This window comes from Vigna umbellata, chromosome 8, assembly GCF_029865625.1.
Source record: "Vigna umbellata cultivar VRB3 chromosome 8, Vumbellata_1.0, whole genome shotgun sequence".
Taxonomy (NCBI): Eukaryota; Viridiplantae; Streptophyta; class Magnoliopsida; order Fabales; family Fabaceae; genus Vigna; species Vigna umbellata.
The window spans coordinates 48,456,783-48,481,251 of NC_142172.1; the positions used below are offsets into that span (position 1 = coordinate 48,456,783).

The 24,469-nt window shown below is 33.5% G+C and overlaps 2 protein-coding genes across 6 annotated transcripts in view; one reads left to right on the top strand and one right to left on the bottom strand.

Moving 5' to 3' along the window:
* GSL10 (glucan synthase-like 10) overlaps nucleotides 1–19,723 on the top strand; it is a 33,319-nt gene extending 13,596 nt beyond the window's left edge. For 4 of the 5 annotated variants that reach the window (XM_047309124.2, XM_047309125.2, XM_088096238.1 and 1 more), the window contains 31 exons: nucleotides 1,093–1,179; nucleotides 1,316–1,401; nucleotides 1,584–1,608; nucleotides 1,800–1,894; nucleotides 1,994–2,075; nucleotides 2,918–3,078; nucleotides 3,196–3,316; nucleotides 5,328–5,425; nucleotides 5,534–5,624; nucleotides 5,704–5,864; nucleotides 5,935–6,044; nucleotides 7,548–7,682; nucleotides 8,214–8,282; nucleotides 8,378–8,555; nucleotides 8,659–8,773; nucleotides 9,021–9,140; nucleotides 9,777–9,892; nucleotides 9,985–10,068; nucleotides 10,140–10,252; nucleotides 11,333–11,385; nucleotides 11,447–11,623; nucleotides 12,117–12,164; nucleotides 12,477–12,635; nucleotides 12,969–13,082; nucleotides 13,157–13,245; nucleotides 14,200–14,358; nucleotides 14,427–14,529; nucleotides 15,212–15,331; nucleotides 18,116–18,166; nucleotides 18,253–18,435; nucleotides 19,254–19,723. In XM_047309124.2, the coding sequence (XP_047165080.2) occupies nucleotides 1,093–1,179; nucleotides 1,316–1,401; nucleotides 1,584–1,608; nucleotides 1,800–1,894; nucleotides 1,994–2,075; nucleotides 2,918–3,078; nucleotides 3,196–3,316; nucleotides 5,328–5,425; nucleotides 5,534–5,624; nucleotides 5,704–5,864; nucleotides 5,935–6,044; nucleotides 7,548–7,682; nucleotides 8,214–8,282; nucleotides 8,378–8,555; nucleotides 8,659–8,773; nucleotides 9,021–9,140; nucleotides 9,777–9,892; nucleotides 9,985–10,068; nucleotides 10,140–10,252; nucleotides 11,333–11,385; nucleotides 11,447–11,623; nucleotides 12,117–12,164; nucleotides 12,477–12,635; nucleotides 12,969–13,082; nucleotides 13,157–13,245; nucleotides 14,200–14,358; nucleotides 14,427–14,529; nucleotides 15,212–15,331; nucleotides 18,116–18,166; nucleotides 18,253–18,435; nucleotides 19,254–19,490 (3,540 nt within the window). In that variant the 3' untranslated portion in view covers nucleotides 19,491–19,723. Of the gene's footprint in view, nucleotides 1–1,092; nucleotides 1,180–1,315; nucleotides 1,402–1,583; nucleotides 1,609–1,799; nucleotides 1,895–1,993; nucleotides 2,076–2,917; nucleotides 3,079–3,195; nucleotides 3,317–5,327; nucleotides 5,426–5,533; nucleotides 5,625–5,703; nucleotides 5,865–5,934; nucleotides 6,045–7,547; nucleotides 7,683–8,213; nucleotides 8,283–8,377; nucleotides 8,556–8,658; nucleotides 8,774–9,020; nucleotides 9,141–9,776; nucleotides 9,893–9,984; nucleotides 10,069–10,139; nucleotides 10,253–11,332; nucleotides 11,386–11,446; nucleotides 11,624–12,116; nucleotides 12,165–12,476; nucleotides 12,636–12,968; nucleotides 13,083–13,156; nucleotides 13,246–14,199; nucleotides 14,359–14,426; nucleotides 14,530–15,211; nucleotides 15,332–17,505; nucleotides 17,719–18,115; nucleotides 18,167–18,252; nucleotides 18,436–19,253 lie in introns of all 5 variants that reach the window. The other variant, XM_088096240.1, reaches the window with a different exon arrangement.
* Nucleotides 19,724–21,284: 1,561 nt separating this feature from the next.
* Nucleotides 21,285–22,363, bottom strand: LOC124834446 (uncharacterized). Its single transcript, XM_047309133.2, has one exon. The coding sequence runs from the start codon at nucleotides 22,291–22,293 to the stop codon at nucleotides 21,349–21,351; it is 945 nt and encodes a 314-aa protein (XP_047165089.2). The 5' UTR covers nucleotides 22,294–22,363; the 3' UTR covers nucleotides 21,285–21,348.
* Between the last annotated feature and the right edge of the window lie 2,106 nt (nucleotides 22,364–24,469).

A 24,469-nucleotide genomic window follows, 5' to 3' on the forward strand; every position in this document is an offset into this window, starting at 1 on the left:
TTAAAAATGATATCTTCAGGAGTTTCTGAAGTACTGTGATGTATTTTGCTGATTTAGTTGTCCTTGCATTGGATATAATATTTTTTTATTGTTGGTTGAAAAAACATATATTTTGGTCTCCCATTTTTTTCTTAATAAAAATAAGTGGTATGGCATAACTATGTATGTGGCACCACAATCAGCGCCAATCATATGCAGCATAACTAGGAACATTATTGATCAAGTTTAACCTTGAGATCTGGTGTCAAACTCAACAAGTTTATCAGCACATTGACTGTCTTCTCTAAAAGTATGAGAAGTGAATGCACGTGGTATTACTTCTTACAAAACATAACCATCTACTATCAAGATCCCAAGGAATAATAGATTTATTGGACCGAGCATGATTAACAACTTCAGAATCATACTCAATCCAAGGTTTAGTGCAGCCTTTGAAGATAGTTGTTTCCATAGCCGAAATCACCTCCACATACAAGGCATATTGAAAGCCGAGATATTAAGAGAAACAAACCACAATGGATGCCTGATGATCTCTAAAAGTACCCCGACAAATAGATATGCCAGGAAAAACTTTAACCGCTGATCAATTCATTTAAACCAATGACAAGGAGTAGGATACCAAAAAAACAGTAACATATGGTCGCACCTTTATAGGATGTATATTTACTTCAAAACTTAAAAAGAACACTGAGCACTTGGACATTGGACTTCATACAACCAGTATAACAATTACGATCTTGATTAAAGTCAACCCAAATCATGTTTTTGACTAGTTGTAGGATATTATTAGGGTATGATTATCAAAGCTGATCTTGTCCTTGCTTGTCCATATAGCTTTTATAACACCAATGAAAAAGGCTTGTATTACAGTCTTGGCTTGAGTACTCTTGGATCTTTGCAAGGAATGAAGAATGGACGAGATAGAATCAGTAGCAATGTGCAACTTGAAATTAATTTCTTAAAACCACTACCCTATTCTGATGTTTATATTTGTTCCCTTAAATTTAACTGTTATGTAAAGTTGCTTTTCCCTTCCTATGTTTTTGGGTGTTTTGGTTGCTGCTTCCAATTTGCTTATTCTCATTCTTTCAGATGTATCTTCTAGATATTTATATCTTTTACACAGTTGCATCGGCTGTCTTGGGATTCTTGCTAGGTGCAAGAGATAGACTGGGAGAGGTAAGTATTGCTTTTTAAGTTGTTATGGTTGGCTATTTATTATTTATATGTTTTACCTTTTGCTAGTCCTGTCCTGTTCAATTTAGAAATGAAGATTAGTTGCCATAATATTTTTGTGGCTGTATGGGCTCATCAGATTAGGTCATTGGAGGCACTACACAAACTTTTTGAACAGTTTCCTGGAGCTTTTATGAGCACACTTCATGTTCCTCTACCTAACAGGTGCCGCTCGAGAAAGGATAGTTTACCTGTTCTGTGATTTTAGTTCTGTATAATCTAGCTACATATGTCCTACCTATATTGTAGCTATATCAGACTATATCCACTCTTCTATGAGTTTTTCTCCTTGAAGTATTGCTATTTGTATACGCTTATATAATTTTTCCTCAATATTATGTTTTCAGGAGTTCCCATCAGTCTTCTGTTCAGGTCAGTCTTTTGCTATGAAAAAAGGAATTAATTTAAATCCATGTATTTATTTGCATGATATCGTGTACTAATTCTTAATTAAGAAACTTCTTTATGTTGGTGGGAAGGTTACAGAAACAGGTCTCATGTTGGTTGATCCTATGCTTTGAACTTAAGCAAATATTACTCATTAAATTATTTTTCATCTAAAGGTTGTGGAGAATAGCAAGGTTGATGCTGCCCGGTTTGCCCCCTTTTGGAATGAGATCATAAGAAATCTAAGGGAGGAGGATTATGTAACTAACTTGTGAGTAATAGAAACTGCTATTCATTTTTTTCATCTTATTTTATACTTTTTCTTTACTTCATACTTAACACCTGCATGGTCATCCATTTTTGCTCTCAGTGAAATGGAGTTGCTTTTAATGCCTAGGAATTCTGGGGATCTTCCGATGATTCAGTGGCCACTTTTTCTACTTTCAAGCAAGGTAATTCAATTATATTTTGATAATTGTCAAGCTATAATGTCAAGGCATTTTTTGAGTGTTAAATCAAATGCTTTGAATTTGTTCATTTTTTATATTTATGCTAGAATATTTGATAGTTTTATTGTATGTAGGATATCAAATGATATCTCAGTAGCAGTTAATGGATTTATAAATTTCTTGATATAGTCTAGTAGCATCTCAGAATCTTTGCCACGCCTTAACTCATTATTTTTGTAGTTGTTTCAGTTCTGAATTTTAGGATCTGAATACAATTTAATTGACATTGTGCTGGCTACTGCAATTTTTGCTGTTACAAATGACAGACTCTTAAAGATTTTTGGTTTCTAGAGAACTCAATCTCCATAAAATTGGACTCAAAATGAGGGATGTCACTTATACGTTAGTCGTTGTTATTTTTCTATTTTGGATACATCAATTAAGTTTGCAATAAAGGTGAATACCCCCACAGTAGCTACAATTTGTGCCTTCTAGATTTGTATTAGTTACATGGATTGATGTTTTTGAGAACATTATTCAATTGTACAATATCAATCAATAACTTTACATTTCTGATAGTGTTGGTTTAAATTTCTTACAGCTCTGTATTAGGTTGAAAAAGAATCTGTTTGATGCAATCATATTAGAAATTGTGTATATGAAAATTCCAGTAGTTACATTTGTATTTGAAAGTGTACTAAGTTTTGTAAACTAAGTCTTACATCTTATCACAGATCTCTCTGTATATGTATTTATGTTTTTTATTTTTTCTGATTAACTGATTTTATTCTCTTATGTCTTTTTTTTGTTAAGATTCATTTGGTTTTCTTTTTATGATTATGTAGATATTTTTGGCTAGGGATATTGCTGTTGAGAGTAAAGATACTCAAGATGAGCTCTGGGATAGGATTTCCCGGGATGATTATATGATGTATGCCGTGCAGGAGTGTTACTATGCTATAAAATTCATTTTGACAGAAATACTAGATGATGTGGGAAGGAAGTGGTAAGTATCGGTTATAATAGTGTAGTGCATCATGCGGTGTTTTCTTTTAACAATCATACGACACCTAATTTATGGTATTTGATATCTTGTTTCTTTGCAATTGTTCCATATCACTAGGGTTGAGAGGATATATGAAGATATTTATTCTAGTATCACAAAGAGGAGTATTCATCTGGACATCAATCTAAATAAGTTAGCTCTCGTGATATCAAGAGTAACGGCATTGATGGGAATCCTGGTTTGTGTCCATTTCTATTTAGTATAGTTTGAGTTTGGCATCTTCTCCCTGTTTTTGTATATTTTTCTTGCAAATATTTGTAAAATGGGTATACGGTCTTGTTCAGATGTGTGATTGCTGAGTGTGACTGTGAAGTGCTGTGCTTCTTGTGTTGAATATTTTTCATTTTTTAATCAGATTTGTGCCAACAGTAGAATATGTCATGTAAAATTTGAGGTTCAAACAGAAGCTCACTCTTGTTTTTCAAAACGCCAAAAGAAATGGCTGAAAACTTCATGTGGAATTTCTAACCCTAAAATTTTTGTTGAGAGGTGAGATTAGGTATTTCTAGGGGACACAATAATAAATAATAGTAAACCCTAAACCTTATAAAAATGAAAAATTAACTAAGTAGATATGAAAGATTTGGTCTTCACTTAAGAACATAGGTTCTCATAAATGACAAAACGGATCAGGGTCGTAATTCTGTTCGGCAGACACACTCGAAACTTGATCGAGTCATCCCTGGCCTATAATTGGCCGAACTAGGCTGGGAAGGCCACTGACGAAACTCAGTCAAGTTGGTCTCAATCGAAATTCAGCCTTGTCGTCCCCAGTAGAAAATCGATCGAATTTACCTTGGCCCAATTCAGTCAAGACGACCACGGCCGAAACTTAGTTGAGTTGCTCCCAATTGAAATTGACCGAATTGGACCGAGTCGACCTTGGATGAAAAGCAGTGGAATTCATCTAGGAGGACCATGAATGGTTGAGACAATCCCAACTGAAAATTGATTGAATTCTGTTGTTTCAACCCTAACCAAAAATTGACCCAATTTGGTCGAGTTGAGCAAGGTCAAAACTCGGTTGAGTTAGTCCCAACCGGAATTCAAATGAGTTGGCCTTTGTCGAAAATCGGCTGAATTAGGCAAGTCAGCTCTAGTTGAAACGAGTTGGTCTAGTTGCCAAATTAAAATGCAACTATAGAGACTCTCAAACAAGTCAAAAGTATAAAATGAATGAGTTTTAAGTTAGTGAGTAGTTAACTGAGGTATAACTTTAGAGGATCACTTTTCTAAAATTGACGGGCAGGCAATCGTAAAGGAGATAGCAGTCTTACATTCCAATGGGACCTGGGACCTTGTTCCTTTATCTCCTGGCAAGCAAATAGTTGGCTGTCATTGAGTTTATGCAGTAAAAATTGGACCCGATGGTCATATGATGACACCATTTCCCTTGTGGCCAAAATAATTTCTACACGTCTCTTTTTAGCTATGGCTGCTATTCATCATTGGCCTCTTCGTCAGCTAGATATTAAAAATGCATTTTTACATGGTGAATTTCAAGAAGTTTAAATAGATCAAACCCCTGGTTTTCTTGCTCCTAGTTATTCTTGTCTTCAACAGTCTCTTAACAGTTTGAAGCAATCTCCTCGGGCTTGCTTTGGTCGTTTTAGTTTTGTCTTGATATAGTTTGGCATGACCAGGTGTGAGGCTGATCATTCTGACTTCTTTTTTCCCTCCTCTTCTGGCAAGTGCATTTACCTTGTTGTTTATGTTGATGACATTGTCATCACGAGTGATGATGAGATTGGGATTCAACAACTCAAAGAGCACCTTTCACAACAATTTCATACTAAAGATCTGGGCCCTCTATAATATTTCTTAGCCATTGTAGTTGCTCAATCTGCTTCTGGAATTGTCATTAATCAACTTAAGTATGTCCTGGACATTCTTATTGATACTGATATGCTAGACTGTTATCCTAGTGTTACTCTTCTGGATCCAAATATCAAGCTTCTTTTGGGTCAGGGGGAGCCATTGAAAGTCCTAGAAAAAATATCATCCTAATATCATCGCTGTGTGGTTTGCATTAGACACACAATACATCCACTGAAAAAATACAATTCTATACTATCAATCTATTTATGTGTGTGTGTGAGCGCAAAGCATGAATTCATGTATTTGGTGTGCTATATGTGGAAGTTTAACGTGCTGTTGAAGTCTTACTTTATTCTTTTGACATAATACAGAGAGAGACTGAAACACCTGAATTGGAAAGGGGTGCTGTTAGGGCCATTCAAGATCTGTATGATGTTATGCGACTTGATGTCCTTTCTGTAAATATGAGGTTTGTCACAACTGTTGTTGTCTGCATACATTAATTTATAAATGCTGTCTTCCTGCTTGCCTGCATCAGGGATAATTAATGTCTATTTTTCTTTTCTTTTTCCTATAGGGAAAATTATGACACCTGGAGTTTACTGTTAAAGGCTAGGGAGGAAGGGCGTTTATTTGAGAAGCTGAAATGGCCCAAGAATACAGATTTAGTAAGCTCGAGTCATGTTTTTCTATATTATTGTGCAAATAACTTGCCTTAAAAAATTTTTAACCTTTGATTGCATGTAGAAAATGCAAGTGAAAAGATTGTATTCTTTGCTGACTATCAAAGAATCTGCCTCAAGCATTCCTAAAAATCTTGAGGCCAGGCGACGGCTACAGTTTTTCACAAACTCACTTTTTATGAAGATGCCTAGTGCAAAGCCAGTTCGGGAGATGTTATCCTTTAGGTAAATCTTTTTTCTGGATGAAATTATTACTCTTACTTTTTCCATGCTTATCTTTCTTTGGTTTGTGCAGTGTTTTCACTCCTTATTATTCTGAGATTGTGCTTTATAGCATGTCTGAACTCCTAAAGAAAAATGAAGATGGAATATCAATTCTGTTCTACCTTCAGAAGATATATCCAGGTAATTTTACTTTGATTGGTTATGTTAGTGTAAAAGTCACACTTGTCCAGTGAATTTGTGGGGTTAAAATTGGCCAGTGAAATGCTCAACTCACTTTTTGTGCCTGTTATTATATTGCTATTCTCATACTCTATTTTTTATTGACATAATAACATTTCAGTTCCTACATGTTATCCTAGTCTAAGGGCTGTTTTCTGGTGAGCTATTTCATTTTCTCATGGGCGGCTCTCTTTCTTCTTTTACCTGTCTTCTGCTATGTAGTGGCTGTCATGTTCCCGGGTCACCGAACTGTTGCTGGAAAAACCCACCACTGTGTGACGTCATTTGAGATGCCATTCAATCTTTGCATTTGTTGCACTGAAAGCCTATTTTATAAATAGATCCATTTAGAAACTTAAAAGAAGGAACCTATTTGAATATCCTTGAAAGGTACAAAACCTAGACTAGACCTTCTAGCGTACAAGCAACATAAACAGCACAAACAATTAAAAACTGTTCACCCAAACACAAGCTCTGTTCATTTCTCCCTTTATCAAGCTGTTGAATAGGTTCTACTTATCAACTAATTATAGTGAGTACACAAGCCACTTCTGGTTATCCCCTGTGTATAAGAACCTCTCAAGTAGAGAACAGGTTTAGATCTTTCAGTTTACTTCATGCTATAAAAATTTACAATGGTTTTGGACACCCACAAAGAATACTTAACACTATTGTGTTGTAGCACTAGAAAATTGAAAGAACTGGAAATTGTAGTTGTGTTCTTTAGCTTGACTCCTTTATATAGTCCTTGTCATATGACTGTTGCAGCATTTCATTATTCTATATTTTATCTCTGCTTGATCTTTGTCATCAGCATAGAATCTTTTGTTTTCCTTGACAAGCACTTGATTAGAAGCTTGATAAACAAAATCTTGATATACATATTCATTTGTGCTTTTGATAAAGAAAGTATTGATATTCAAATAATAAAGTCATGTTTGTACAAGTTTTTCAAACTTAGTATTTGTTATCATCAAAACTCATAAAAGGTCCATTGTGATTAGATTGTCTACATAGGTTATAGAGGTTAGATCATCTACGGTCTCAATATTGAGATCTTGCAAGCTGACAGTGATTGGATTTGCCTGATTTCAGCAATTATTATGAGCTCTTAGAGCATTTAAGTTGCTTAAGTGAGTTTTGAGTAGGTATGCTCACATCACACTTTAAAAGAGACTCTTTTTTCTCTAGCGTGTTTACAAGTTTCTGAAACTCTACCAAATTAAGCTGTCCCAACTCATTGGCTCTATTGCTAAAACTAGTTATGCGCAGCTGCGAGTTGTTGTAGTTGCTTTCAGTATGTGTCATAGTGATTAATAAAGTAACAATCATCCCACTATCCCCATTTCTGGGGTCAGCACTCTGAACTAAAATCCATTATTGATTAGAGTTATTCTCTATGCATTCTTGTGTATAATTTTTAAATGTCATCCATTAATGGATAGTTTTCATAATATACTGCAGATGAATGGAAAAACTTTCTTGCTAGAATTGGCCGTGATGAAAATTCCCTTGAGAGTGAACTTTATGATAATCCTAGTGATATTCTTGAATTGCGATTTTGGGCTTCGTATAGGGGGCAAACATTGGCCAGAACAGGTAATGTTTTACCAATCAACTTGATTTTTCCTTTATGTTTTCTTGTTTTACTAGTCCAAAAATGATTATTTGTGATAAAAGATTGTATTATATATAAATTATATTTGTCATGCCTCCTGTTATTAGTTTAGATTTTTTCTGATACAGGTATCAAGTCCCTGAATTTGGTTTTGTTTAGTTGTATTCCTTGTGTTACAGTGGTTGTATATTTATGAGCATGGGCTTGGTTGTGTTCCCCATGTTTTTTCTATATGTTTTTTCCCCTTTATATATAGCTTTGCATGAGATTGTATTTGATTGTTGAATGTTGGGGCATCAACCTTCCTCGGATGCCAAAATTTGTAGTGATGCCTAACATGGAATCTTTAATTAAAAAAATCACCATTTTATGGGTTAAATTGACGAAGTACACAGTGAAGGAAATAATGAGTTATTTGTCTGAATCTAGAAATGGGTGAGTTTCTTTGTGCTTTCTTTTTATAAATGTTCTAAAAAAATGTACATTTTCTGTTTATTTTTTGGAATGTGTAGTTCGGGGTATGATGTATTATAGGAAAGCTCTCATGCTTCAAACCTATTTGGAGAGGACTACAACCGGAGGTAAGGACATACACGCTGTCATGCTTCAAACCACGTTTTCCTCATGGTACCATGTTTGTAACCAATTTTCTTTTATTTATTTTTTTCTAATTTAGATTTGGAGGCTGCAGTAGGTTGCGATGAAGTAACTGATACACGAGGCTTTGAATTATCTCCTGAGGCACGTGCCCAGGCAGATCTTAAGTTCACTTATGTTGTGACATGTCAAATATATGGTAAGCAGAAAGAAGAGCAAAAGCCTGAGGCTGCTGATATTGCTTTACTTATGCAAAGGTGGGTTCAACAGTTACATGGATCAAATTTCGTTTATTTTGTTTTCTAAATGATTCTTAATCAAGGGTGGCATCTTTTTTTTTTTGTTAATTAATGATTTTAGAAATGAAGCTCTACGGGTCGCTTTCATTGATGTTGTTGAAACTTTAAAAGAGGGAAAAGTGAACACAGAATACTACTCAAAGCTGGTGAAAGCTGATATTAATGGGAAAGACAAGGTGCTGTTCTTCTATACATGTTATATACAATAATAAGCTTTTATACTTTTTACATCTATTCTCGTTAACAAATTTAACTAAAGCACGTATAGAATAACTACTTATGTTACTTTTACTTTTGCTACCTTCTATTATGGAATTACATTGCCTTGTTTACTTAAGTTGCTTTTACTTTCACTTTTGGGACCTCCCTTTGTTGAATTGGATTGATATTTTTCACTCCATTTATTGATGTTTTTTGTCACAGGAGATATACTCTGTGAAGTTACCTGGAAATCCCAAATTGGGTGAAGGGAAGCCTGAGAATCAAAATCATGCTGTTATATTTACCCGTGGCAATGCAGTCCAAACAATTGACATGAATCAGGTCATATCAGTTTTTATATCTGTATTTGACTAATTGTTTCCTAATTGATTGTCAAGATTCATACAGATCTGTGATGTATTCTCACTGCTTGTCCCCTCCTATTTTATAAGTCATTTTGTCTTGTATGATGACTTAATTGTTATCTTCATTGGTCTATATTAAATGCTGTCCAAACAATTGACATGAATGTAGTCATAATATTTTTAATAGTTGTTGAAGTTCCTACATCAACTAAAAATTATGTCATAGTATAATATATAAATGAGGTACAATTCTTATCTTACAAGTCGATTTTGTGAGGTTAAACTAGGTATAAAGTCATTGACTTGGATTGTATCATAGACTATTCTAGTCAAGTTCTTTGGATTCCCATAAACTAGGTATAACCTCATGCTCATGATGTTCATTCCTCGACGTGAGTGGTGTGCTGGAGATTCACAATGCTAGAAATTAGGCCAGATTATAATATGTAAGTGGGATCCAATCCTTATCTTACAAGCTAGTTTTGTGAGAGGTTGTTGAGTTAGGTATACCCACTCACTTATAGATTGTCATTATTCATAAGGATCTATGTTGTGATAATGTACAAGTTCTTTGCTGTTGCTTTATTTTGACCCTTTTTAAAATTTATTATAGGATAACTATTTTGAGGAGGCTTTAAAGATGAGGAACCTTCTTGAGGAATTTCATTCTGATCATGGGCTTCGTCCTCCTACTATTCTTGGTGTTAGAGAACATGTTTTTACTGGAAGGTATGTTTTTCTTAAATCCTTTGATTGTGTCCTTTTTACACTTGGTTTTGTTTTATTTGCAGCTCTATGTAACGTCTCTGCTAATGATGCAGTGTCTCATCTTTGGCATCATTTATGTCCAGTCAAGAAACTAGTTTTGTGACTATGGGGCAGCGGGTTTTAGCAAGGCCATTGAAGTAAGCACATTTGAAATTATATAATTATTTTTCTTGTCAAGATTCAAACTAAGTACGGCAATCATATTCAGGGTTCGCATGCATTATGGGCATCCTGATGTTTTTGATAGAGTTTTTCACATAACCCGTGGTGGTATCAGTAAGGCTTCCCGTGTTATCAACATTAGTGAAGACATCTATTCTGGTATGACTACTTCGTTGAACTTTGGCATTTTCGGGAATGGTCAAAATGTCAAATTTTCTCAATGCATTAATTTAAAAAAACTAGCGTACTCCCAAGGTTCCTTGTGATGAGAGTCATTGTATTAATATACTACTGATTACAAGGTTCATTGTATCTGGACTTTAACTAATTGAAATTGCATTAAAATATTTTCTACTTTATATTTAGAATTTGTAAATTTTTATAACTTGTAATATAGAAACATGTAAAGTTTAAAAAACAAGAATTATGAAAGACTGGGATAACTAATTAACTGACTAGGTTAATTAGCTGAGTCTTGCATTGAGTAGGATCAGCTAGTTGATGTGGTACTTAAGCCTTGAGATTGTTGACACCTGTAGACCAAATTCAGTAACTCTTCAGAAAATATTTATTTCTCAACAATTTTTTTTTCTCTTATAAAACTTATGCTAGGCATCACTATGCTCCTTGATATTTCAGCTTTGTTGACACTTTACATTTATCACATGCCATCACATGAAAATATTATCAAACAAAAAAACCCATGAACAAAAATTCACAATCTAACTAGATACATAGGAAAAGAAACCTATAATGATAAAAGTCCAAACTTATAAAAGTTGGCATAATCGTATTCCATTGAAACACTTCCCTAGAAGATAGGATTGAACTCGTCAACTTATCAGCACTATGATTTCTTTCCTGAAAAATGTGACACCTTAAAACCAATACCACCGCAAAACTTTACACATTTCCTCTAACGATACACCACGGTAGAACCTCTTGATGAGAGAAAATTTGACAAACCAAAAATTGAATCACATTTCAACTTGAGTCTTCTAAATCTGGTACTTTTATCATACTCTATGACATGAATAGCTCCCATAAACTCAGCAATATATTTACTTATTTGCTCATTTGTTATCTGTAATACAGTTTTCTTTGAAGTTTTATCAGGATTTAGTTATTTACCTGTATGTATTTTAGGTTTAGGTCTTAGTGTGTACTGTTTGAAATGGCGTTTTCATTTTTCCTTCTTTTCCCTTTGCTGCACTTTTTTATGTTCTTTTGAATTGACAGGATTCAATTCAACCTTACGTCAGGGAAATATTACACATCATGAATATATTCAGGTGAGCCTTGTCGTTTAATGATGCCTATACAACAAATCCTTTTCTAATAGAAAATTTGCAGGTTGGTAAGGGAAGAGATGTTGGGCTCAATCAGATTGCACTGTTTGAAGGAAAAGTTTCAGGTGGTAATGGTGAACAGGTTCTCAGCCGTGATGTATACAGACTGGGGCAGCTTTTTGATTTTTTCCGGATGATGTCGTTTTATTTTACAACAGTTGGATACTACTTCTGTACCATGGTATGCCCATTTATGTGTCATTTATTTTTTGTTGCTTGAATTAGTAAGTATGTGAATCCATCCTAAACAACACAACAAACAATGGAGTACCAACTTGTTGCAAAAAAATACAAGGGCAGGAGAAATTATAATTTGAGATGGAGTAGCCTATCAAGGAGAAGATGACAGGAATATGCTTGAGGTTCTTTTGTAGAATAAAAAGAAAAGCTATAGTGTCTCTTTTCTCACAAACATGAATTAAATGGATTGATTATATTCAAATTAAAGGGTCTAGGAAGACCTGCTGAACTTAAAATGACCTTACAAGTGGATGATAATTAAATAGTTTCATTTATAACATGGGTTTTGAATCAAAACTTTTGATCGAGCAAGACTCGGAATGAGAGTGAGAGAACCCAGCCATACATTACATTAACACTGACACATGTCATGGAAATATTCCACTTAATACAGTTTTCTTCACTGGATGACTTTTTGTCTTTCTATGTTGCAGCTAACAGTGCTGACTGTGTATGCCTTTCTATATGGGAAAGCCTATCTGGTAAGTTGGATTGTGTAAAACGTTCATGGTACTTATCTAAGGTTTCTTGTGTTGTGATTATCTTTTCCTTTTTGTTCAAAATTTTATAGTTCTAGAGCCACATGTTTTTTGTTCACATCAGATTCACGTCTGTAATGTCTTAGTTGACATGGTTTCATTTCGGTTCTTTTACCATTATCAGTGGATTGTTTCTGTTATTTTGTGGAATTTTGTCTTGTTTCAATCAGATTATTTGTAACAATCACTCGACATGTAATTTTCACAATTTGTGTTCTGCGTATACTTATAACCACAAATGCACTCTATTTCCAGGCACTATCTGGTGTTGGCGAAACCATTGCAGAAAGGGCTGCGATAACTAAGAACACTGCACTGAGTGCCGCTTTGAATACACAATTTCTCTTTCAAATTGGTATGTTCACTGCTGTGCCAATGGTTTTGGGCTCCATTCTTGAGCAAGGTTTCTTGAGGGTAAGTGTGTATCCCTTTCCTTAATTTAATGGCTATCATACAAGATAGTTGATATTAGAAATAGTATCAATATTTGAGAAGTTGGAATGTACAAACACGTCTCTAGGTCGCATCTGCAAGTTTAGGTAATGACAAAATGTGTAGCTAATTGTATTGTTCTTGAAAAGCAGTTGGATTGGTGTTTGACTAACATCTTGCAATTTTAGGTGTTTGACTATAAATTCAGTTAATAAATTAGTGTTTCTTCTTGTCTGTTGAATTGGCCTTGAACTTGTATATTTAATGCCCTGCAAACAAATAATTTGAAGTACACTCATTTTTATTGGCCTGCAGGCCATTGTCAGTTTTCTCACAATGCAGTTTCAGCTATGCACTGTCTTTTTCACATTTTCCTTGGGTACAAGAACACATTATTTTGGCCGGACCATTCTTCATGGTGGTGCAAGGGTTTGTCTGCCTACTCTATGACATCTCTTTCTGTACTTATCCTCTCAACTCTTAATCCGTTTATTTGTCAACAGTATCAAGCTACTGGCCGTGGGTTTGTTGTCCGCCATATCAAGTTTTCAGAGAACTACAGACTCTACTCTCGTAGTCATTTTGTTAAAGGGTGAGGCTTCTGTTTCTCTCTATTAAGACTCTAGTCTCAAAGTCAGGGTAATACATTAAGTTTTTCTCCAAATTATTTTCACATCTCTTTTTATTCTCTTACTAAATTATCTGCTTAACTCATTATAGAATTGTATATGTTCTGAATGTATTGTGTGTCCAATGCAGACAATAAAGTATGTATTTATATTATCTTACAGAAACAATTATAATAAAAGCACCTAATAATTAGGAATCAGTCATCTTAATTTCCTAGATTATATAACGGTTAATTTCCTACATGTCTGTGACAGCTGAATACAATCTACAACTCCTCCTCAAGTTGAAGCATATATGTCGTATGCTTCATGGTTATTACAAATGTACCTAGTTTGGGGCCTCTAAGAAGGGACTCGGTGAATATGCTAAACAGCTAATTGCTAGAGTTGACATAATTAGTAGTGATTGGGGAATAGCTTTTATAGTTGACATAATTCCATGACTTGGTATCAGTAAATAGCTTTTATACACTGATAAAATTTCATAGAAAACGGGAATAGGGAATGGAGAGATTGAGGAAAAAATAGGGATTCTCTGAATTTAGAATCTAATGAAAGGTTTAAAGAACGTGAACTTGTTGAAATGTAATGTATCTTAGTTGTAGGCTCTTTAGGAGCCTTCTTTCTTTTTTGATTTACTGTTCCTATCTCTTGCATAAGTATTATTAGTGATGTATTAGGGTTTGATGAAGAAATAATAAAATTTTAGTTTCTCTCTCTAATTCTTTAAGTGAACTAAACTTACTTCACTGCTGCTAACAGACTTTTTGCATGCATTCATTTACTCATTATTATAGACATTAGGATAGTCCAATAATTTTTCCATCTGGTATTTATGAAATTATTCTCATTTAGATTGCATCCTTGTCTTCCTTTCCCTGATATATGACAAATGTATTCATATGTTTTGTCTTCAGGTTGGAGGTGGCACTTTTGTTGATAGTTTATCTTGCATATGGCTATAATGAAGGTGGTGCACTCTCGTATATTCTTCTGAGCATAAGCAGTTGGTTTATGGCTCTATCCTGGTTGTTTGCACCATATTTATTCAACCCATCTGGATTTGAATGGCAGAAGTAAGTACTATCTTCGTATTCTGTCAGGCATGTCTCATAATTAATTTCCCTCATGGTGTTCCTTTTAGGGTGGTGGAAGACTTTAGAGATTGGACAAATTGGCTACTATACAGAGGTGGAATTGGTGTTAAGGGAGAAGAAAGCTGGGAAGCTTGGTGGGAAGAAGAACTGGTAATTAGGATAAACATTTTCGTAGTTGTGTGTTCTAATTTTTTATATATAGGCAGACTTGCAGCAGTTGGTATTCCCTCTTCCTCAAGACTACAGTCTTGGAATGGGTAATCAAAGGGGCTTTTGCTTCTCTATTTTCATGGGAATGAGCAAGGACTGATATGATGCATCCTGGATTTGATGCAAGATTGTGTTGGACTTTTATTGTTGGAAGAAATGAGTAATTACTACCACATAAACTGTTAAATGATATAATTAATGTTCAGCTGTAAGATAAAGCTGATCCCTGGAGTGAGCATTCCGTTTTCGTCAACATTAGTGTAGCTTCTCTATTTTAATGCACATGAACAAGAACTACTATGTTGTATTATGGGATTGTGGTGGACATATATTAATGAATGAAACTGGCAAAATCTACAAGATAAATTATTATATAATTTGATTAATTTGCAGCAGTAAGATCAAGTTAGTTCTTGAACTACACATTCACTCCCTTTCCAAGATAAAGATATGGATAATTGAATGAGCAAGAACTGCTGCAATGTATTATGGATTTAATGCAAGATTGTGATCAACATTTATTATTGAGATTATTACAGCAAGATGCACCATATCTTTCTAAGTTTGGTATTCTTACATATCAAATATCTGTCTCAATATTTATTAATTATTTCATCTACAGGCTCATATCAGGAGCTTGGGTTCAAGGATAGCTGAAACTATTTTGAGTCTCAGATTTTTCATCTTTCAGTATGGCATTGTGTACAAGCTTAACGTGAAAGGAACTAGCACTTCACTGACGGTATTACATGTTTTTTGTTTCATTGTGTTTCCTTTCTTTTGCAAAAATACTGGTTTTTAATATTTTTTTTCTTGTTTCCATATTCTATCTGACTTATGTGAGTAATTAGTAATTAGTGTACACAAGTTTTTACTTACACTAACTAAACTCAAATTACCGAACTAGTTATAATTGAGCTAATACCTAATTACACATTGATCAGATGCTTAATATTTGTAACTGCTCTACAACACTTATCTCTTTTTTAACTTGTCTCTCTTCTGTTTAATATAAAAGGTGATTCATAGGGTTTGTCGAATTAGAGAATCCTCTATCATTTCAACAATGATGATATTAAGTGAACAAATTCTCTACTATGGCTGATTTTTGTCCATAATATATAGCATCACTTGAGTTTCATCTCAGCTGATGTATAAATATATGTTTCTTATCCTAAAGGTAGGTGCACCCGAGAACAGTTTTTATAAAAGCCTTAAAACAAAATACTATCACTTATTTCAACACTCCTCCTCAATTAGGTCATTTATGTTAAATTGATATTAACAAACTGGCATAGTCCTAATTTTTGTTAAAATGATTCAATTAAGTTATTTTCGTTACATTGATCTGCTGTCAATGAACAAAAAACATAAAGGAACCAAATTGAATAATTAAGATGGAGATTAGGACGAAATGAAGATTTTAGCCTTTTAATAAAGATAAATTCGTAATAAACGATTGTAACGGAATAAGTTATGGGGTGGGATGTTATTTGTCTCTCTAGTGGTGAGTGACTTTATTTTACCAGAAAATTTTGAATATAGTGGGGTTCACCTGTTCAAATACCAACTTAAAAAGTCAGAGTTTCATCTCAGCTGATGTATATGTTTGTAAATGTGAGTGCAAGTATATCTCAAATAGGGAGGCTACAGCTTATGTTCCTTAACCTTTCTATTTTTAATCAAAAGCTCAAGATAGGCATCATTGTGCACTTTGACATCTTGGCTATGTAGACATCCCAAAATACATCTATCATTTGCCATCCTTGACCTAAGGCTAGGTACATCCAAAAACCACTTTTATAAATCTGTACAACAAAATAATATCACCTATTTCAACAGCATCTTTGTTTTCTAAATTTTTTCAGCTTTAAGGTGTCTGTTTTTGCTTCACTCTCCAAGTCTTCAACTCTGTATAATCTCTGCTTTGTATATTCCACTTTGCAGAATGCAGGATATTCAATTTGGAGGAAATTTGATACCTAATTCAGAATCTAATTTCAATTCCCCATCTCATATTTTGGCTATCACACTTTGTATCTTATCTGTCTGAACTTCACTTTCTCCATCTGAAGTGAATATATTTTTTCTCTCATGTGATTAAATCTATCCTATGCAAACATTCCTGCCCGTATCAATTGGCTGGATTAGTTAACAAATTTTTCTTTCTCTTACATTTTTCCTTGACTTTATCTACACCTCAAGCTTAATCGTTACCATTTGTGGTGGTGTTTGTGGTAGTGGACTTTTTATATAATTTGCTTGTCTGGATATCCTTGCAGCAAATGAATCACTTCAGATAAATCTCTTCCTTTGTCATACAATACTCAAATTCCAACTAAATCTTCAAATTGATTTCTTGCCTTTGTAGCAGTATTAGTCTCTTTTACATGCAACATCACTAAGCCATGTATGGTGGTACACATGTTATCTGTTCTTTTCTCAGAAAGGTTTATTTGGAATTAAAGTCTTATAGATCTTATATTGACTAGAGATATGATCAAATTATAGTATATAAGTGGAGTACAAACATTATCTTATAAGTCGGTTGGTCCAAAGTTAAGTTCAGAGTCAACTTTCGAAGACAAGCAAGCTGTTAGAGTTTAGTAAGCTTTAGCTGAGGGAAAATGTTTGTTGAGTTGATGAACAGCAGTTGGAGATCCTTGTCCTATTGGGATGCAGTAGATTTTATTGTCTATACATTGCTTTTGCTATACAATTAGTACTGCAATGTTGATATTTCCCATCATTTGTAGACAGTTTTCAGCTGACTTTATGTCTAAAATTGTCAAACCCCTTATTCCATTTTTTAAGGATGAAGGCTACGTGGACCAAAATTATAGCCATTCGGTTATCCATAGTTATGTCTTACATTTGCCACGTTACATTCTTTTACTGACTCTCCCCTGTTGCCAGCCTTCATTCATTGTTGCCAGAATATCTGGGAGCAGTGCACACCTTCTACGCAAATGGTTTGTGGAGTTGAAGTTGAATGGTGCCCTCACTTTTGATGCTCTAGAGCCTCACTGCCGTGCCAAGTCCTCCCTTGGCGAGGCTGTCTATCCCCGAAATAATGCCTTCACTTTTCTCTGCCTTGTGGTGGAACCCTCGATAAGCAAGATCTACAAGGTTGCCATCTCCGCCCAGAAGGACCGGATAAAAATCCTAATCGTGTGACATGTACCCTATGCCTTGATCGTGATAAAAATCATGAATTGGAAGGCTAGCTTACTGAATCAATAATTGAATCATATCATGAATAGAGATATTCATGACCAATAATAAAATAAAATTGTTTCTAGAATATCTTGATTATAAAATAATACTTGATTAATGAATCTATATTTTACATTTTTTTTCTATATTTTTTATTCAAAGCTTAGAAGGTGTCCTATTTGAATAGAAGGGTCCGTCCAGTAGATAACCGGGTCCAAAGTCAAAAGTTGAAACAGTTTTGTTTATGTATCTGCATGTACAGAATGTGCACTGGTTTTGAACTGACTGCTTATTTTCACATTTTGTACAGGTTTATGGACTTTCGTGGGTAGTTCTGGCAGTGCTCATAATTCTTTTCAAGGTGAAAAATATGCACTGTGTCGACTTTCATCTAACTGTACATGGTAACTTTGCATCTTCATGCCTATTTTTATTCTTGCACATTAGGTGTTCACATTCAGCCAGAAGATATCAGTCAATTTCCAGCTTCTTTTGCGCTTTATACAAGGAGTCTCCCTTTTGTTAGCACTGGCTGGTTTGGTTGTAGCAGTTCTATTGACTGAGCTGTCTTTACCTGACGTATTTGCTTCTATGTTGGCTTTCATTCCTACTGGATGGGGAATTCTGTCTGTGAGTTTTCTTTTCCTCTAAACTATATGCTATTATTTGTTATTTTACACAATTAGGTTGTCTTAACATTTGGGCTTGGCGCTTAATTCAATATAAGAAAAAGGGATTATAAGATAGGGACTTTCTTGGCTTTATAAGGACTATCGTATATGTCGAGTCAATAATAGGATCTGTAAACCATTTGAGGGTTAACATCACCACGGCTGCACCTTAGGATGCTTCTCAGCTTCTCTGGTCAAACCCATCCATTGTTAGTCCTTTTTGAAACACCAGCAACCAACTCTTATAGACTGCAATTAAGGCAGGCTTGGGGTGTCCACAGTATAGGTGGTCCAACCATAGATAAGTTCTGATGCAATATTTGAATTTATGCTTAAAGCTTAATTTCCCAGAACTGATTTGATAAGATCTACATTAGTAATATTTGCAGTCATGGTAGTATCTCAGCTCCATAGGAAATTTACTTGGAAGCTGCTGCACTCAAACAAACCTTTCTAGGTCGCCTCTTTGTTGATAGCCCTCTCTAAGACACTTAGAAGAAACCTGATAAGCCAATTAAAGTAGCTTTCGAACAGCTTTCTTTGGAGTTTGATTCTTATGATCAAAATTGTTTTGCGTTTAACTACAAGCAGTGAGTTAAACGAGAAAACATGTCATGTGGTCAAATTTTTCTCTTTGAATAATCAGTGAAACATGTCAGCTAAAAGTAGAAACAAAAAATAAATGAAACTGCCACATGAGTTTCGTGTCGTCAAGCTGGCATCCAAGCAGGAGGATAAATTCCACTCTTACCTTCTAATTATAATGTTTCTTTTCAGATTGCTGCTGCATGGAAGCCTCTGATGAAGAAGCTAGGACTATGGAAATCTGTTCGATCAATTGCTCGACTATATGACGCTGGTATGGGAATGCTCATCTTTGTACCCATTGCACTCTTTTCGTGGTTCCCTTTTGTATCAACATTCCAAACTCGCCTCATGTTTAACCAGGCTTTTAGCCGAGGGTTAGAAATTTCTCTAATTCTAGCTGGGAACAATCCAAATACTGGGATATGATAGTTGTATTTGGCTCATGCCTTGTTCCTGATCCAGATACTATAAATGATGCCTTTTAGATTTCGTGGATAGGTTGAGCGTTAGTAAATCTTCTTGTGTGAAGTATAGATTTTCTATAGGCGGCCAGCATTGTGAATAGTTGTATCATGAATTATATAGTGTATGCTATATTTAAATCGTTTGATGTAGCATTGGGTTTAATGTATGCAATATCAGTTTTGAATTTTCTTGTATTCCAGTTTACTTATTGCCCTGCATTCTTTAGTAAAATATTGTCATGAAAATGTTTTCTATTCGTGCTTGTTTTGTTTTCCCTATTTTTGAGGATTAGCAAGTCACAACATATTCAACATATTTCCATGTTCGAAAATTCTATTTGTGGTTTCTTCCAATCAGCAGCTATTACAGTACAAAGCTTATTATTGTCTTACACCGGAATGAACTTGCATTTAAATTATGTGAAATATTTGTAACGAACTATATGCTAGCTACATAATAAAACAAAGCGTATCCAATAATTAGTTTTAATAAAAATCTTTTTAATCATGCACTAGACCAAAATAGGTGTGATTTTTTTTTATTATTGTTATTGTAACAATTATTGGTTAAAGTTCTCGTAACTTTTTCTTTATCTTGTCAATTTATTGTTTACTAAAAAATTGAGATTAAAATAAGGAAAAAAAATATTGTTCTCAGATTTAATTTTTGTGGTCATTATAGATTATTTATATTATTATATATAAAGGAAATTTTTCTTCTTTATTGTATATATTTTTTCTAATTTTACTTTTTAAGTAATGTTTTGATTTTTTTTTTTCAGACTTCGACTTCCTATTAATAATTCTTTACCCTAAAACTTAAAAAGAAAAAACATTAGCATGGCCTATGTGATTTCAAAACTGCTTCTGGAGTACTTCTCTTCAACTTTCAACCAACAGCAAAATACAACTTCTAAGAGAAAACCGTTTGAAATAAAACTCCATGGCGGTAAAACAGGTGTTTCAAATATCATAGGGTTGCAGGGAGCAATTTAAATTTCTTTATTAGGTTTTGGACTTCAAATTTAATTTTGGGACATTTTTTTCTGCACCCTCAACCTGTACTACCGTAAGTTTAAACGACTTTACACAATGATTAACAATCCAAAATGTTAAACATTAATATTAATATTTTTATATTTTATAATGTATACTTTAGAATATAAACTTATATTACACAATATATTTTGAATTTTAAATTGTACAAATTAGAAAAACAATTCGAAATACAACTTATAATACATATTTATATTCTGAAATGCAAAATAGAAAATGTATTAAGAATTACGGGATCCTGAATAATGATATGTATTGCATTATTTCAGACTATGCAATTTAAAAACAATTTATATTCCAAAATATAATTCTGATTAAAAATTTATATAATATAAACTACATAATTTAAAATATATTTTTCACTGAGATAAGTATCCGAAAAACACAAGTTTTCATTGAAACAACACTTATTAGGAAAAATGATAATAATATTTTTAAAATATTTTTTTAACAATATTTTAACTCTTAATTATTATTTATTATTATATAATTGTTGTTGATATTTATGATTATTATTATTAATTTAAAATAATTTTGCATCAATCACATTATAAATAATATTAAAATGTTGTGAAATTATGGTTATCCTAAAGTTTCGAGAAGAATTAGAAATGGATCTGAGTTCATGAAGCATCATCAAACAAGAATGTGAGAATCCAGTATTTATTGAAACAGAAAACGCAAACAAATGGTGAAGACTGATAAGAAGTAGTGCAAACTGCTCCTGATGATCCTCTGAATAACAATAAAACAAAGCATTTGATTCAATTGTCTAATGGCTCCAATTTTATTCTGACAGCTTCAGTTATTTTTGGCCATCCAGGAGGAGGAGCAAGCTGAAGCCTCACAACACTCTCAGTTTCAATCTTCACTTCAGCAGGAGCAAAGACACTGCTATTTCTTCTACAACCATCGTCACCAACAACACTCAGTGCACCGTTTTCCCATTCAAGACGCACACTCCTCCTTCGGATTTTCGCCATCATTCTCTTCTTCCTCTCACTCTTCGTCTCGTACCTGTAGTGCCTCGAACTCACGTGCGCCGCAAACCGCTGCGACGTCTCGAACACGCACCCGCACTTCGGACACGTGTACGGCCCGTTCTTCTTGTACGGATTGCTGTGCATCCGACCGTCGTATTCGCTCGCATCGCCCCTGCTACAACAAACATCCTCAACCGCTTCACCCACGCTGCCGTTTCTCGTCTTCTGCCCCCCATAAACGCTTTCGCCGGGCAAACAAACCCTCAATGGAGTTGCACAAAGGGTGATGCTTTTGTCAACCTCTGTGTCTGCCTGCGAAAAATGGGCACTGCTACGGTTCGGAAAGGGATAAGCAAAATGGTTCAAAAAACTTCCCCTTTGGGGTGTTGAGGAAGTTTCACCGACAGCAGCATCACTTTCAGAAGCGAATGCTAAGAGAAGTTTGGCTTGCAGCATTTCCTTGGCTTTCTTATTATTCTCCTCAGTGCGAGTGTTGCAAACTGCATTTTCCAGTTTTTCTCTCACTATCTGACTCTTTCGTAAGATGCTCTCAGTGTCGCCACCATCAACATCTAGAGAAGTTGGTGACAGATCCGAAAAGTGGGCCCTCAGAACCTCTTTGCCCTTCCCTTTTTCAGTGCCATGAAACATCGCTGGTCTTCTTTTCGCGGCCAATGAGATTTTTCTGAGACTCTTGACCCTTTGGCTCAACCCAAGTTGGCTCATTCCTTTCACCGTTAAAGCTTCGCTTTTTTGAACTGCGTTTGAAGCCGAGAGAGGGAAGAGGGTGGTGCTAAAGTTGTTGGCCATTGTCGTGAAGGAATTCAAAGAGATTCTGAAAATGAGTGTGCATGCGCTTGTATAGTTGCTGTTTCCTTCGCCACTTTATAACGTGTTTCTGTCAATTTTTTCTTTTTTATTCACTTTCGTATTAATTTATTTTTCTTACTAATGCATGGTATTAATTTCATCAAGGAACCAATTTATTTGGGATTTGAAATATATATTTTTTAATTTAAAATACACGAGTCAATTCTCAAAGTTCTTGCCTTATTAATTTATATTGAGATTTCAGCATTTATTAAAAATGTGTTTCAATTAATTGATACTAGAAATGATGATTTTTTGTTGAAGACTTGACCAGCAATTTGACGATAAATCCTGAAAATAATAGACTTTTGTACTACTGACATTAAATACTTACAAAAGAAAATTATAATTTTTTATTATAAGTAAACTTATTTTACTAATTAATAAATACTGGTCTAAACGCCCACTACCTGAAAAAAGGAATAACTTTAATTTTATTGGTTGATTATTTCTACCTAAATCTCAGTTAATTATATTAATTATTCATAATTGATAACTCTGATAAAAAAAATCTATCATCGCCATTTTTTTATTTTTTTGGCCAGAGTTATTTTTTTATCACATCTAACATCTACAATTTTCTTCTACATTTGATTAATCACTATTCATTTATATGAGTCTAAGTCTCACATCGAACAGAAATGAGAAAGAAGAACATTGTATAAAGATAGAAGATTATTAACTCATTATCTTAAGGTTTTGGGTAAAGAGTGGTGTCAATCTTTTATATAATTGGACTTAGATGTTATTATTGGTGTTTATGTCTCCTTATGAACCTACTCATTGTTAGACCCAACACATAGATGATAATTAGTTATAGTATCAAAAATACTTCGTATATTTATTCAAAAGTTATTAAAAGACGTGGAATTTAAGAACTAACCTCAAAATATTTTATCATTTTTTATAATTAATATAGGAGGTAAAAATTATTTTTTTTCCTATTACAACGTCCAAGTTCATTGTTCTCTCAGTCACTAAAAAATCAAGTTTTGGCATTAAAATAATATTTATGATACTTAAAATTATTAAAAGACTTGTGTAGGATTTGAGTGTTGGGAATCAAGTGTGTGAGTCATTAAATAAAAATGAGAAAATAGAGTATTATATAGAGGTGAAAGACTCACTAATCCATTGCCTTAAGATTTTTGATAGAGAATGGTGTCGATCCCTTTATGTGGTTGGACTCATGTCTCATTGGTGGTTTTGTCTCCCTGTGAACTCCCTCGTCAATAAATCCATTGCTACTTGTGACTATGGTTGGTTGAAAATGTTATCGCTAAAGGGGAGTGTAATTCAAGTGTGAGTCTAAGTTTCACATTAAATAAAGATGAGAAAGCATCTAAAATTAAGAACTATTCTCAAAATATTTTTATCTTTTTTAATAATTAATATAGGTGGTAAATATATTTTTTTCCTATTTTACCATAAGAAAATTGGATTGATTTTTTTTTTGTTGGTTAGTGCCTATACTACATCCAAATTCATTGTTCTTCGAGTCATTAATTCTTTTTATATATTTTCCATTTATAAATACATAGTTTCCATTTATACGACGTCCAAAGAAAGTCATTTTTTATAAATACTTTATTAATTTGATCTGTGAAAGAAAAAAATTAATCAATTAAACAAAAACGTGTAATCAATTAAAATAAAATAAAATATAATAAAATATATGTTTTTTTTATTTCATCATAATAAATAATTAAAATTAAAATATATGAATATAAATAATATTTATAAATATATTTATTATTATAATAAAATGAATAATTAAAATAAAAAAACATTAAAATAATAAAATTAAATCAAAATTCATTTCGTATATGTAAAAGATAAATAAAAATATTAAAAGAACTAATAAAAGGATTTATTTAATATATTTTTATTCTGAAATGTATTTTTTTATTTATTAAAATTGATAATAATTTTTATTTTAATTATATTTTATTTTAACTTTATTTAAATTTTTTATAATTTATGTTTTACAGATGTTCTAAATATATTAATATATAATCAAATTTATTCTATC

Coding starts and splice junctions, on each gene's coding strand:
- LOC124834446 (XM_047309133.2), bottom strand. CDS start 22,293: ATGAGCCAACTTGGGTTGAGCCAAAGGGTCAAGAGTCTCAGAAAAATC.